Here is a 12,759-nt window from a genome sequence, read left to right as displayed (position 1 = left end):
CTCGGTCCACATCTATAGAGGCAGATGACCTGGTGACCATGGTGACCATGGACCAAAACTCTGAAACCATGGGTCAGAATAAACTCGGTCCACATCTATAGAGGCAGATGACCTGGTGACCATGGACCGAAACTCTGAAACCATGGGTCAGAATAAGCTTTTCTTTTGAATTGTTTTTCTTGGCAGTTTTCTCTGGGTGAAGGAAAGCTGACACATATAAAAGCCTTCATTTCTCCATTTTAATCCATGTTGAGTTTCACTTTTCAAAAATCCTTTCAGAAGATGCTCTGGTCTCCAGCACACGTTTTTATCCCCTTTCCCTCTCACCCTGAAGTTTTAGTCTTTACTTTAAAACTCCTGAACTGTTATGTTTATATATTTGGTTGTGTCTGTTTTTCTCACTATACACTCAGAAGTCTGTGATCAGTTAGAATCCCGTAATCAGTTGTGAAGTCTGCTTTCCTACACCCGGAATGTAGGTGGGTCTTCTCTCCGTGCCTCTTTCCATGTTCTTGTGTATTTAAACTTCTGTCTTAACTTGGAGCCAGGAAAAATATGCACTTAAGTGTTAAAATGTGTTTATGTGGGGAAATATAAAAAATAGTATTTGTCTTCTGATAATTCCAGGATGAGATTCCTACTGGAATGCCATGCCTGGAGTCAGTGACCATAGGTGATGACATTTGGGATGAGAACTGGCTTCCTCTACAGGCCTCCCATCTCTTCACTTCAAGTCTTGGGAAGAAACAGTATCAGTCACATGGAGAAATGTCACAAAAGGTTAGATTTTGGCGGGGGGGGGGGGCAGCAAATCACTGACAAAGGAAATTTAAATCCAGTAGACAGGCTTCTAGAAAGTCTCACATGCAGGGATTCCAAAGGATTTGGCTCAAAAGAACACGTGGGTTGTTTTGAAGTAGGTGACAGTAGGTGCTCAGGAAACCTAGCGAGGAGAGCGGCACAGGCTGTATGTGATTCATGAAACCCGTGTTGAAGATTTAGTACTGACGGCAAGGGAAGAAGTCACACTGACAGATTTCAACCGTACACTCTTTCTGTCATTTAAAACATGTCACTTCCTTGCCGTCACCTTGAGGTCTTGTTCCACTGTATCTTGATTTATTGTTGCATTTTCTTCTTTATAGGACTGGTATTTTTCTGCAACTAAAGATAAATGGGAGGACTCGTGGCAGTCCGGAGGCCTTGCAAATGACATGAAGGGAGGAACCCAAACTCCAGAAGGCCCCATTGCTCAAGACAAAAGTACTGGCACAGCCAGAATTCAAAAGGTAAATCTAACTAGCATTATTGTGGCCAGTGCATAATTAATCACTTTCATTCTTAGAAACTGTGGCTAATGCATGCCCTTCTGCCTTCTGCATCAGTTAATAAAGACGGGCACCCACAGACATTCCATAGCCCATCTGGTGAAACAGGTCTTTGGGCGAGGCTTTCCTCTTGGATGGCGATAGAGTAGTGGTTCTCCGTCTCCCTAACGCTTGCAGCCCTTTAATACAGTTCTCATGGTGTGGTGGCCCCAACCATGAAATTATTTCATTATTTCATAAATGTAATTTTGCTCCAGTTATGAATCATAATGTGAATATCTGTTTTCCGATGGTCTTAGGCAACCCCTGTGAATGGGTCTTTTGACCCCCAAAGGGGTCTTGAACCACTGCTCCAGGCTGTGTCAGTTGACAAAGCTGACTGGGACAGTGTGAGCTCACATTCATTCTTGCTCCACGTTCCCCTTTGGCTCCAGCTGAAAGTCTGGTCAGTTTGCTGTCCACCTGGGTGAGGCTCGGACTCCTTTCTGTCCTCTAGCCTGCCAGCTGCGCATCTCTGCGGGTTTATATCAACTCTCGCTCAATGATTTGCAACTTTGTGGGCTTGGCAGATTGAGAGTTGTGAGCAGAATGTTCGATTGTTCTCCTATCCCTTTCTCTGGGATGTGTCTACCAAGTTCTGGATGCCTTGACTCAGGCTCTTGTTCTTAAGACAGCAACTTCTGTTTGGACCGCAGCCCTGTTCCTGACTGGAGAATGCGTTAGTTAAAAAGGTTGTGGTGCCTATGGAACCCACTTCATTTTCTTTCTTTTTTTTTTTAAAGATTTATTTATTATGTATACAACATTCTGCCTCCATGTATGCCCGCACGCCAGAGGAGGCACCAGATCTCATTACAGATGGTTGTGAGCCACCATGTGGTTGCTGGGAATTGAACTCAGGACCTCTGGAAGAACAGCCACTGCTCTTAACCATTGAGCCATCTCTCCCGCCCACTTCATTTTCTGACAGTTCCCTGACTGCTTGTTCCCTAGGACTTTGAAATATTATAAAATCCAATTTGTCCAATGTTTACAATGCAGTGAGATTGAAGCTACCATGATTAGAGCTGGAAGTCTCACTAACATGTTTATAGTTTATACCTTCACACCAAGAAACCAGGATTTGTAAACCAGCTATATCTGAATCTCCTGGGACTTTGAGTAACCATACTCTGGGCTGTTTCAATTAATGACGGTCAATTTCCCCATCTGTAAGGAGTTAGGAACTTCATAGTAATTCAGAGTTCTGGCCTAGAGTCTAATGTCTGGGTTTGGCTCATAACTCTGATCCTTCTCACTAGTAAAGATGACACTGCTCACAGGGCTTAAGAGCTTACTATGTACAGCTGCTGTTGTACATTTTATGCACCTCCCTGGTCATTTAATTTTTCTTAAGAAGTACTGTTAGCACCATTTTTTTTAAATTTATTTATTTATTGAGGATTTCTGCCTCCTCCCCGCCACCGCCTCCCATTTCCCTCCCCCGATCAAGTCCCTCTCCCTCATCAGCTTGAAGAGCCATCAGGGTTCCCTGACCTGTGGGAAGTCCAAGGACCGCCCACCTCCATCCAGGTTTAGTAAGCTGAGCATCCAAACTGCCCAGGCCCCCCAAAGCCAGCACGTGCAGTAGGATCAAAAACCCATTGCCATTGTTCTTGAGATCTCAGTAGTCCTCATTGTCCGCTATGTTCAGCAAGTCCGGTTTTATCCCATGCTTTTTCCGACTCAGGCCAGCTGGCCTTGGTGAATTCCCGAAAGAACATCCCCATTGTCTCAGTGTGTGGGTGTACCCCTCGCGGTCCTGAGTTCCTTGCTCGTGTTAGCACCATTTTAAATGAGGAGATAGAGACATAGATTAAGTTGCCTAAGGTTTATACTAAGTAGCTGTCTTAGTCCATGAAATACCACGGCTAAGGTAGCTCTTATATGAAAGCATTTAACTGGGGGCTTGCTTACAGTTTCAGAGGACTGGTACACTGTTGTCATGGCAGGGAGCAGAGCAGCACACAAGCAGGCACTGGAGAAGTGGCAGAGAGGGTCACATCCTCATTTGCAGGCAGAGACACACACACTAGGTCCGGCGTGGGCTTTTGGAACTTCAGAGTTCAATCCCAGTGACACAGCTCATCCAACAAGCCTACATCCAACGATGCCATACCTACTAATTCTTCCCTGACAGCTCACCAGCTGGGGACCAAGTGTGTGTGTGTGTGTGTGTGTGTGTCTGTCTGTCTGTCTGTCTGTCTGCGTAAGCCTCTGGGGCCTGCCTTATTCGAGCCACCACAGTAGTGAAGCTATTCTACAAGGTTGTGTTTGGCATATAGTAAGCACACATTAATTTTATAAAATAGTAACGATTACAGTAGCAATGGCAATGTTATTAATAAGCCTAATATGGGCTGTGAGCTATATCTGGGGAAGGTCTTAATTTTAATTTGTTTTTAAAGAAATTGTAAAAATTTTGTGCAATTAGGCAGCTCTGAAGGGTTTCTGAAGTAGGAAATAACTCAGACCTGTAACTTAGACTTCCTAGAGAGGCCATTTACAAAACTCAACAAGGAAAATCGGGACTGTAGTCTCTAACATTGGAGGGTATTCACTGAGAATAAATGTCAGTAATGTGTTAGAAGAATGTGCAGTCACTCTTGTGAGAAAAGTAGGTGCAGGAGTGACTCCTGCATCAGCATCAACTTAGGGCTGCTTGCACGAGAAGGAGCAGTGCTCTGCTGCTGTGAGGTGCATGTGTTGGTTTCCTTCAAAGTACGCGTCAAGGGTGTGGTCCCTGGTATGGCAGTGTTGAGATGTTGGGGCTTAGTATGGTGTAATTAGGTCACTGGGGACACTACTCTCATATTGTAGGTGTAATATATATACATATATATACATACATATATATGTTATACAAATATACACAATATATACATATTATACATTATATATTACACTACAATTTGATCAACTTTATTTCGCTGCTTTAGTGTATTGTCCTCTAGTTTGTTAATGAAGGGAGGTCTTACACTTGGGTACACTGGAAGAAAAGCTACTCTAATAGAAGGAACCACAGCGCATACACAGTTGACCCAGGGTTTCAGAAAACAGTAAGCTCAGCGTGAAGTCAAAACATGTTGTTCTTTTCTCTTCTAAAACTGCCAGTGCAGGTTGAATCAGGAGCATGGAAGTCCACCTGCCCGGAACCCTACAACTTCCTGCTCTGGGACATGCACGTTGCAGGTTCTGGAAAAAGGTCCAAACTGTACACAAGAAAGTATCCAGGTGTGCTTGTTATCAGATAGACAGGCCCACGTTCCTTTCATAGGCTTAGCTGCTGAATTTGGTGCACATTATTTTACCTGGTTTCAGCTACAGTTGATTATGGCCTATTCCTTTTTGAATCATGATTGTTCTTTGAAATTTGTGATATCCTTCTTTTTCCTCCTGATAATCTAGCATAATTTCTAGGCTGGACATCATTTTCATGTCTCCTAGGTGGATAATCTGATAAATATGTAGTAAGTCTGTTTGACGTCTGAGAAACCGCAGGCTGTTTTCCATAGTGGCTGCACCTTTCTGCATTTTTACCAGCAATTTGAGTGCTTTAGTTTGCCTGTGTTCACATTAGCCATGTTGATGTCTTCAGCATCACGGAAGATTATGGTCTTGACTTATCATACACTGTATGCACTTCAATACTGGACACAGGGAGGGCCTGACTCCACTGTGTGGTAGCACTCGGTACCAATTTGTTCATAGAAATATCAGTAAAAGTTTCTTTTTTTTTTTTTTTTTTTGGTTTTTCGAGACAGGGTTTCTCTGTGGCTTTGGAGCCTGTCCTGGAACTAGCTCTGTAGACCAGGCTGGTCTCGAACTCACAGTGATCCGCCTGTCTCTGCCTCCCGAGTGCTGGGATTAAAGGCGTGCGCCACCATCGCCCGGCTTCAGTAAAAGTTTCTTAAATTTAGTTTCAATATTCATTAAAAATAGGGAAGAGCTTGCTTTTTTCCAGAGTTTTACTTTCTAACTGTGATCTAAATAAAAGGGTTTGCTTCTTGTACTGACAATCACTTTTCATGCATTTGCTTGTTTCTATTTTGCAGCAAGCAGATTCACAGGGCCCTTTGGACTCTTCCACACTGACCAAACTGGAAGAGTTCTACATCTCTCTTATCAAGTCACAGCAGTCGGTAGAAGGGAGCCAGTCTGAACCGGTCAGCATTCAGACTCAACCCAAGCACAATCTGCTGTCCTCCACAGTGCCCAGCTCAGCTCCTGCAGGGCTCGACTCTCCAGGAACCCACTCTGGCTCTGGTAGGTTTGCATATCCTGCGCATGCTCAGCTGTCAAGTAGAAAGTTTGCCATGCTGCTAAAACCTCCATCTCTTTGAGAACGTACCTTGAAAGATGACTAGTACCAGCAGTTACTCCAAGTTCTCATCTTAGTTTGGAGCTCAGTTCTCTTTAACTTTGCCGCTTTCTTCCTTGCTTACACTTTTTGGAGGGACTTTATATAATTGTAAAGTTTCAGGGACATGGTTCTTTGAGTTTTGGCAAATATGTTCAATCCTATTTCCTTTAGCCTGTCCCTAAAAGCCTATGCCTTTGCAGCCAGTCCCTACCTCAGCAATGCCCGTCACTATGCCATCTCTAGACCTACACAGTATGTAGTTTGCATAACTGGCTTCTTTCCTTTATTACAGAGTTTTGCTTCTGTTGGCTATTTATTTGGAAGTGATTTTTCTAGGGCCTCTGTTCACTGCATGCATAGCTTTTTAAACTACCAAAATGTGTTCCAAAGTGCACATATCATTCACATGCCTCCCAGCGAGCTATGGAATTCGCAATTGCTCCACATCCTAGCCCCAGATGCTATTGAATTTTTTTTTTTTTTAAGTTTGCCAAGCTAGTGAAGTGCATAAGGCTGTTGTAACCAATTCGGATCATTCTGCTTCCCATACTAGCCATCTTTTCTGTGCTTATGTTATTATATCTTTAAATGGATATATTTTATACTAATAATCTCAGTATGCATTTCTCATCCTATCCTGTTATATATTTTGCTTTTCATATTATGTACCCATAATCAATTCTTTCTTATTTTTATATAAAGTTTTTTTTAATTAAAAAATAAGAAAGCACTTTATTTACTGACATATTTGTCTTTTCTGGTGCCCTATATTTCAAGGGTTAAATGAGGGTTCTACAGTGGCTGAGTAGTAGTTTGTATGCCATTCACAAGGCTCTTGTCCCTGGTACCCCGAATATACACACATTTCATTGCTGCGGGCTTATGATCATGCTGTAGTATGAAAAACAGTTGTAGACAAGAGTTAAATGGCCTGCAAAACCAGAGCTGGCAGGTTCAAATGCTGAGGGTAGTTTCCCGGGAGTCCTTACAGACTTGTTCTGCAGCTCGTTGATGGTTCGTTATTCGCACTTTTGCTCTCTGTGGGTAGCGTCTGTCCTGTGCCCCAACTGTCCCAGTGTGAATTTGATCTCAGATACTGTTCTTCATCTCATTTTTGTTTGGAGTCTTTATTTTCCAGTTATTTCCCATCATGCTTACATTTTTCTTTCTTCTTAACTATACTGAGTGTCCCAGAATCTGTTTCAATGCATTTGTCTTGTGATTCTTTCTGAAGCTTATCCCCTGTGTCCTATTAGTATCTGTTATTTTCTCCTGATTCCAAGTCAGAATTTGCTTCTTTGGATCTTGTCTGGACTCCTTCCTTCTGTCTTTGTTAGGGACTGGGGTGGTGGTGACTTCTCAACCTTGGTCCCACAGAAGAAGCCGCTGTTCCTGCTTCCCGCTCAACACTGAAGCGCTCTGGAATCACGCACCCTTCCTTTCCTATCTGTCTTTCTCTCTAGTGGGCACTGACAAAACACACCACAAGTACCAGGGATGATGTGTGTGTTTGTGCTCAGCGCACAGTGATTGGAGGGCTGGATTGTGCTTGCCTTTCTCTGAGGCTACTGAAATGTGTTTGGAGAGAGCAGTGCTAGTCTTTCAATTGTTTGCAGAAAGCATAACAGCAGCTTGCGCAGGATGTCAAACTGACTTCATTGCTGAACAGACTCCTGAATTTTTTAAGCAGGGTTTTAAAGACACTCTTCCTTGCTCTGTGGCCCATGCTGAACTGATTGCCACATAATTCAGACTGGTCTGGAATTTACTAACCTCCTTATTCTCCCTAGTGCTGAGATTACAGGTACGTGCCCAGCATGCCCCCACAAAAGCAGAAGAGGCCCGCAGCTCCCACAACAATACCCTAAAAGGGGATTGGATCTCATGGGACCATGGTTGTATGAGCTGCCATGTGGGAGTTGATAACTGACCTTAGGTCCTCTGAAGAGCAGCCAGTGCTCCAGCCTCTCAGTCCACACGCTGAGTGAATCCAGGGGCATGCGGTGCACTCCCACATGCTGACGCATACCGCTTCACTGCAGCCCTCATTCCTGTGCACGGCACTGTGCACGCCAATGCATCGTGCAATAGGACCTGGCCAACAAACTTTACTGAAACACCTTGACACAGAATTGAGATAAGGTTGTTAGGAATTGCAGTGTTTTTATTGCGCCGAGTTTTCTGCTCTTACAGAAACATAATGGTTTACCAAAAAAAGTGAGGGCTAGGAGTTGGCTGTAGCTCAGTTAATAGTGCGCTTGCCTAGCGTGCACAAAGCCCTGGGTTCAAGCTCAGGCACTCCAGAAAACTGCACCAACCCATAATCTCAGCACGCAGGAGACAAGGGCAGGAGGATCAGGAGTTCTCCAGAGTGAATTCCGGAGGCTAGAAGGTATGATGTGATAACCTGTATCCAAACAAAAAAGCAAATACAACCTAATGGTTTAATTATAGAAAATAAAGGCTTTCATTTGCTCTGTTCCCATTTTACCTCTAAGTATAAAATTAGTGTGTTCTTTGGATTGGATTGCATTAGAATGTTTGAGTAACTAACAAGTTTTATTTTTAAAAAATCAAATGAATTTTACCTTTAGGATTAGGGTAAGGGTAGGGATTTCTAACAATTTCTGAAATGGTCTCAAACATTCCTAACATTTTGTAATACATTGAAGATGTTGTATGTCCTTGTAGTATCAAATACTCAACCCTTTATGTAAAAGGTAAGTACATCCATCATATATTAACATTCATATCTAATTTTGTCTTTAATAATCAGTAAAATTATGTGTATACCAAAGATATTTTACAAATCAACTTATTATCAGTAAACGTTTGATTTATATGCCTATTTTATGTAGTAGGGCCCTGTAAAACACTCAGGCAAAAGGAAGTCTGCAGTGGAAAGAGCTAGCACGGTCTAGTGCGTCCATTTAAGATGTGTAGCATCTCCATCATGGGTTATTAACACCCTGGGTGGAGCGGTAAAGCTCCAGCGGTTTCACTTTGCTCACATGGTTATTCTAATGACAAAAGGTGCTTGTTACTAAGTTGCCATTTACAGCTTTGCACTGACTCTGGCATAGACTTGGAATCTCTGCTTGGCCCAGAGAATGCCTGTAGAGTATCTTTCTCTTTTGTGCTGGGGAAAAAAATAAGGGAGCTCTGGGCTTCTCCCAGGGATTTGAGCTTCATCCATTCATTCCTGAGAGGAAGTCTTCAGTTTCCTCACTCAGGGCCCTTCCTCTCTTGCCCTCAGCCTGGTGTTTATTTTATGCTAATGCAGGATTTCCTTCCTTTCTGTCCTCGGTTGTTTCTGACAGGTGACTGCTGTCAGTCAGGAAAGGCTGTAACATGGTTAGTGGAGAACTGCGCTGGGAGATGCAGGCAGTGAGTTGGAAAACTTCTTGAAAGGATTCTTTTGTTTTTTCTCTTTTAGTGGAAAGCTCTCCAGGGAGCCTAAAGAACGAAGGTATTTCTAATAGCCATGCTGACACGGTGGCCAAGGACAAGAGTCAAGGAGCCATAGACCAGCTCTCTTTCATTTTGTCCCCCCAGCACCAGATCTCTCAGAAGCTCTACCTCCCTCGAAGTACAGCCACTGCTGTCTTGGGAGCTGCTGCGCGGTTAGCCACCTCCCGGAGCCTCCTGCACTGGTACCCCAGTGTGAAAGGGTGGAAGCCAGAGGGACAAGAGGCGGAGAAAGATGAAGTAGCACTTGGGTAGGGTTCGCTGGGTCTTTCTGTGTGACCATAGGCTAGCTTTTTTTTTTTTTTTCTAATTGGTCGTATTGATACTTTGTGTTAATTTTATTTTTGTTCATGGTTTTACTTCATTTCGAATGGTTCAGTTCACCTTTGTTTTAATGAAGTAATTTACAGGAGTTTGTGTAGATGTTTCTGAGTTTTTCTTGTATATATCATGACTGATAAATGAAAATTGAAAAACTAATCTTTTGTGGCCTATATTTAACCAGACAACAGTATCTTCACATCCCTATCACACAATAGCCAGCTGTCCAGGCAGGGATTCTCCTGTCGTAAACCTGGCAGCAACATCCAGACTCTAAATCCAGAACAGCATGGCTGAAGCTACCACCTTCTGCTTGTTACATTTGCATAAACTCTCAGTTGCTGGTTAAGCTTAGGAAGTCCCTAGAGCCTTCTCATATCACAAGTAGCAGGGGTAGCTGGGTGGGGCTTGCCCAAGAGATCAGTACTCCCTTTATTCCGTTTAGCAGCAGGCTTTTCTTGAAGCATTTTATCTCCTTGTACACTGGAATTTCTGCATTACATTTCCTGGTGCTTTTTCTGCTTGAAGTGTACATTTTCTTCTTTGACCCTCTTGCTCCTTTTTCACCATATATCTTCATAAGAGTGATCACTAATAAAATCACAGCACACAGTCAACACTAGGCTGCCAACAATAATGAAAACTCTTCACTTTGGCCTCAGGCAGTAGGTCCTCTATGCAGGGGGAACAGGAACAGTCTAGCAGCTGGAAGCAATAGGACTGCTGTCTAGGACAGTCATCTGTAAGTTTTCCCTAAATAAATAACCCTTTATTATTATTCATAATTTTGAATTAGTGTGGGATTATTTTTGTGACTTCCGCCATCATCTGGCACCCAACCATTTGGTTTTAGAACTGCCTGCTCTGAGTGCATGTCACCCGGCTCAGAGCGCCCCTTGGCATACATCCTCCCTCAGCTCTCCTCGGCCATGGCCTGTGCGCAGAGCCAGGAAGTCCTCTCCCAAAGGAGCCATGCCTCCGCCCGTCTCTGTCCAACAGCCCACCCAAGAAAATGCCATTACCAAACCATGCTCAACTCTGTTCTTTTGTGTCTAGGATTCCTTTTTAAACTTTCTCAGGTTTTTACATGGATTTAGCCCCACATTGGGCACCAGTTGTAAAGAGGGGCTGCTTGTTTGTTCCGACCACCCGGCTTAGACCTGAAGTAATCACACAGAAACTGTATTAATTAAATCACTGCTTGGCCCATTAGCTCTAGCTTCTTATTAACTATTACATATTAATTTAATCCATCATTAATTTGTTTACCACCACAAGATCGTGGCCTACTGAAGCAAAGTTTCAGCACATCTATCTCTGGCAGCGGATCCATGGCTTCTCCTTGGCTCTTTCCTTCTCCCAGTATTCAGTACAGTTTTCCCGCCTATGTAAGTTCTGCCTTATCAACAGGCCAAGGCAGTTTCTTTATTCATAACCAATAAAAGCAACACAGACACACACTTTGAAAGAATCCCATGGAGAAATTAGTCATTGTATGACTTAGAGTGAAGAACGGAGCTTTAACAGGCTTGTGCCTTTGGACTACTCAGCTTTGACTAGAACAGCCACATGTCGCTCTCCTACCTTGTCCCCAGACATGGGCTTTAGGTAGCTAAATAGAGAAGCAAACTTGGTAGATGATTTGAAAAAGAACAAATAGGTTTCTGTATATGGCCAGGAACAACTAAGAAAATATAAAGAAGCTTGATATGGTGGCCACCCATAGCAAGACCCTGTCTCTGTGAACAAGTAGAGGGGAGAAAGGGAAGAGAGTAAGGGGTGGTCTACGATTTACATTAAACTTCATCTGATTGTCAACAAATGGGCGGGCATGTATATGGTGAACATTTGTGATCTTAAAGAGCAGTTGACTAGGAAGTAGACACTGAGATGTATGAAAAGGAACCCAGTAAGAACATAAGGAGGTTTTAGTGCTTCCCTTCTGCCATGTAAAGATACTCCACAGGGTTCTAAGATGGGCTATGTCAGCCCCAGTCACCTCTCTCTAAGCATCACACATCTGAGATGTCCATTGCCCTCCCTAAGGCATGGCAGTGGTAGAGATTTCTGCCTATATTTCACTTCATCTAGCCTAGAGATGTAGAATTATAAAATGTTGGTACAGGAAGAACCTTGGGTGAGGAAATGTGGAGCCTGTCTTTTCTAAAACCATAGCTTAAATACCTGTTATCATGTAGCTTCCAGCTCAGTGCCTTTCTGTGGCAAAAAAACTTGCAGGTCCCTTTTGTGTACTCTAAGTGATCTGTGCTGGAAGGTACAGATACAGATGAGTCCAGTGGAATGTGCTTTTGATAGCTGAAGAAAACCTTTGAAATTGATAGGCAACAGGAACCAGTTTACAAAGGCCTCACATTCTTGAGCATGGATAATATAACAATGAGCCAATCTAACAATAGCCAGGCTATCTGAAAAGTAGATCAAAGAGTGAGAAACCAACCTCTCACAGAGAAATCGTTCTAGAACTGTCTGTTAGCATTTATATACATTTGTATTTTCTCACTTTGTATCATTTTAGAATTAACCTCAAATCTAGTGCCATGAATGGCATTGACTGTCTTACTCATAATTGGGCACCATCCCTAACACACTGAGCATAGTTCATTTCCTGTGTCTCCATCAGGCCCTTACATTTCTCAGATATGTATATCTGTCTCAGAAAATCTGTCCGTGTACTTGGACTTCAGGACTGTTCCTTGCAGGTGGCATTTGTCTCATTGACGCACCAATCTGCCTGACAAGGTCCTGATACCGTTAGCCTATCTGAAATTCTCAAAACACTGCCATTTTTACCATGCACACAGAAAGTATGAACTGTTCCATTAAGGACCTCTGTAGTATGTCATAAGTAGTGTGTGCATATTCAACAAATGGTGCTGGCATAACTGGATATCAACATGTAGAAAAATGAAAATAGACCCGTATCTATCACCATGCATAAAACTCAAGTCCAAATGGATCAAAGACCTCAACATAAAGCCAGCCACACTGAACCTCACAGAAGAGAAAGTGGGAGTATACTTGAATACATTGGCACAGGAGACCACTTTCTAAATATAACCTCAGTAGCACAGACACTGAGAGAAGCAATTAATAAATGGGACCTCCTGAAACTGAGAAGCTTCTATAAAGCAAAGGACATGGTCAACAAAACAAAATTACAGCCCACAGAATGGAAAAATATCTTCACCAACCCCACATCAGACAGAGGACTGATCTCCA

At 43.0% G+C, this 12,759-nt stretch overlaps 1 protein-coding gene across 3 annotated transcripts in view; it reads left to right on the top strand.

Annotated features, from left to right (window-relative positions):
* Window positions 1–9,625, top strand: part of Tdrd5 (tudor domain containing 5) — a 49,102-nt gene extending 39,477 nt beyond the window's left edge. For 2 of the 3 annotated variants that reach the window (XM_026787612.1, XM_026787614.1), the window contains 4 exons: window positions 628–780; window positions 1,146–1,289; window positions 5,423–5,633; window positions 9,167–9,625. In XM_026787612.1, the coding sequence (XP_026643413.1) occupies window positions 628–780; window positions 1,146–1,289; window positions 5,423–5,633; window positions 9,167–9,453 (795 nt within the window). In that variant the 3' untranslated portion in view covers window positions 9,454–9,625. The remainder of the gene's footprint in view (window positions 1–627; window positions 781–1,145; window positions 1,290–5,422; window positions 5,634–9,166) is intronic. The other variant, XM_026787613.1, reaches the window with a different exon arrangement.
* The last annotated feature ends 3,134 nt before the right edge of the window (window positions 9,626–12,759 follow it).

The sequence above is a fragment of the Microtus ochrogaster genome, assembly GCF_000317375.1.
Source record: "Microtus ochrogaster isolate Prairie Vole_2 chromosome 6 unlocalized genomic scaffold, MicOch1.0 chr6_random_2, whole genome shotgun sequence".
Taxonomy (NCBI): domain Eukaryota; kingdom Metazoa; phylum Chordata; class Mammalia; order Rodentia; family Cricetidae; genus Microtus; species Microtus ochrogaster.
The sequence above is the reverse complement of the archived record's forward strand: the minus strand, read 5'-3'. Positions and strand labels throughout refer to the sequence as shown.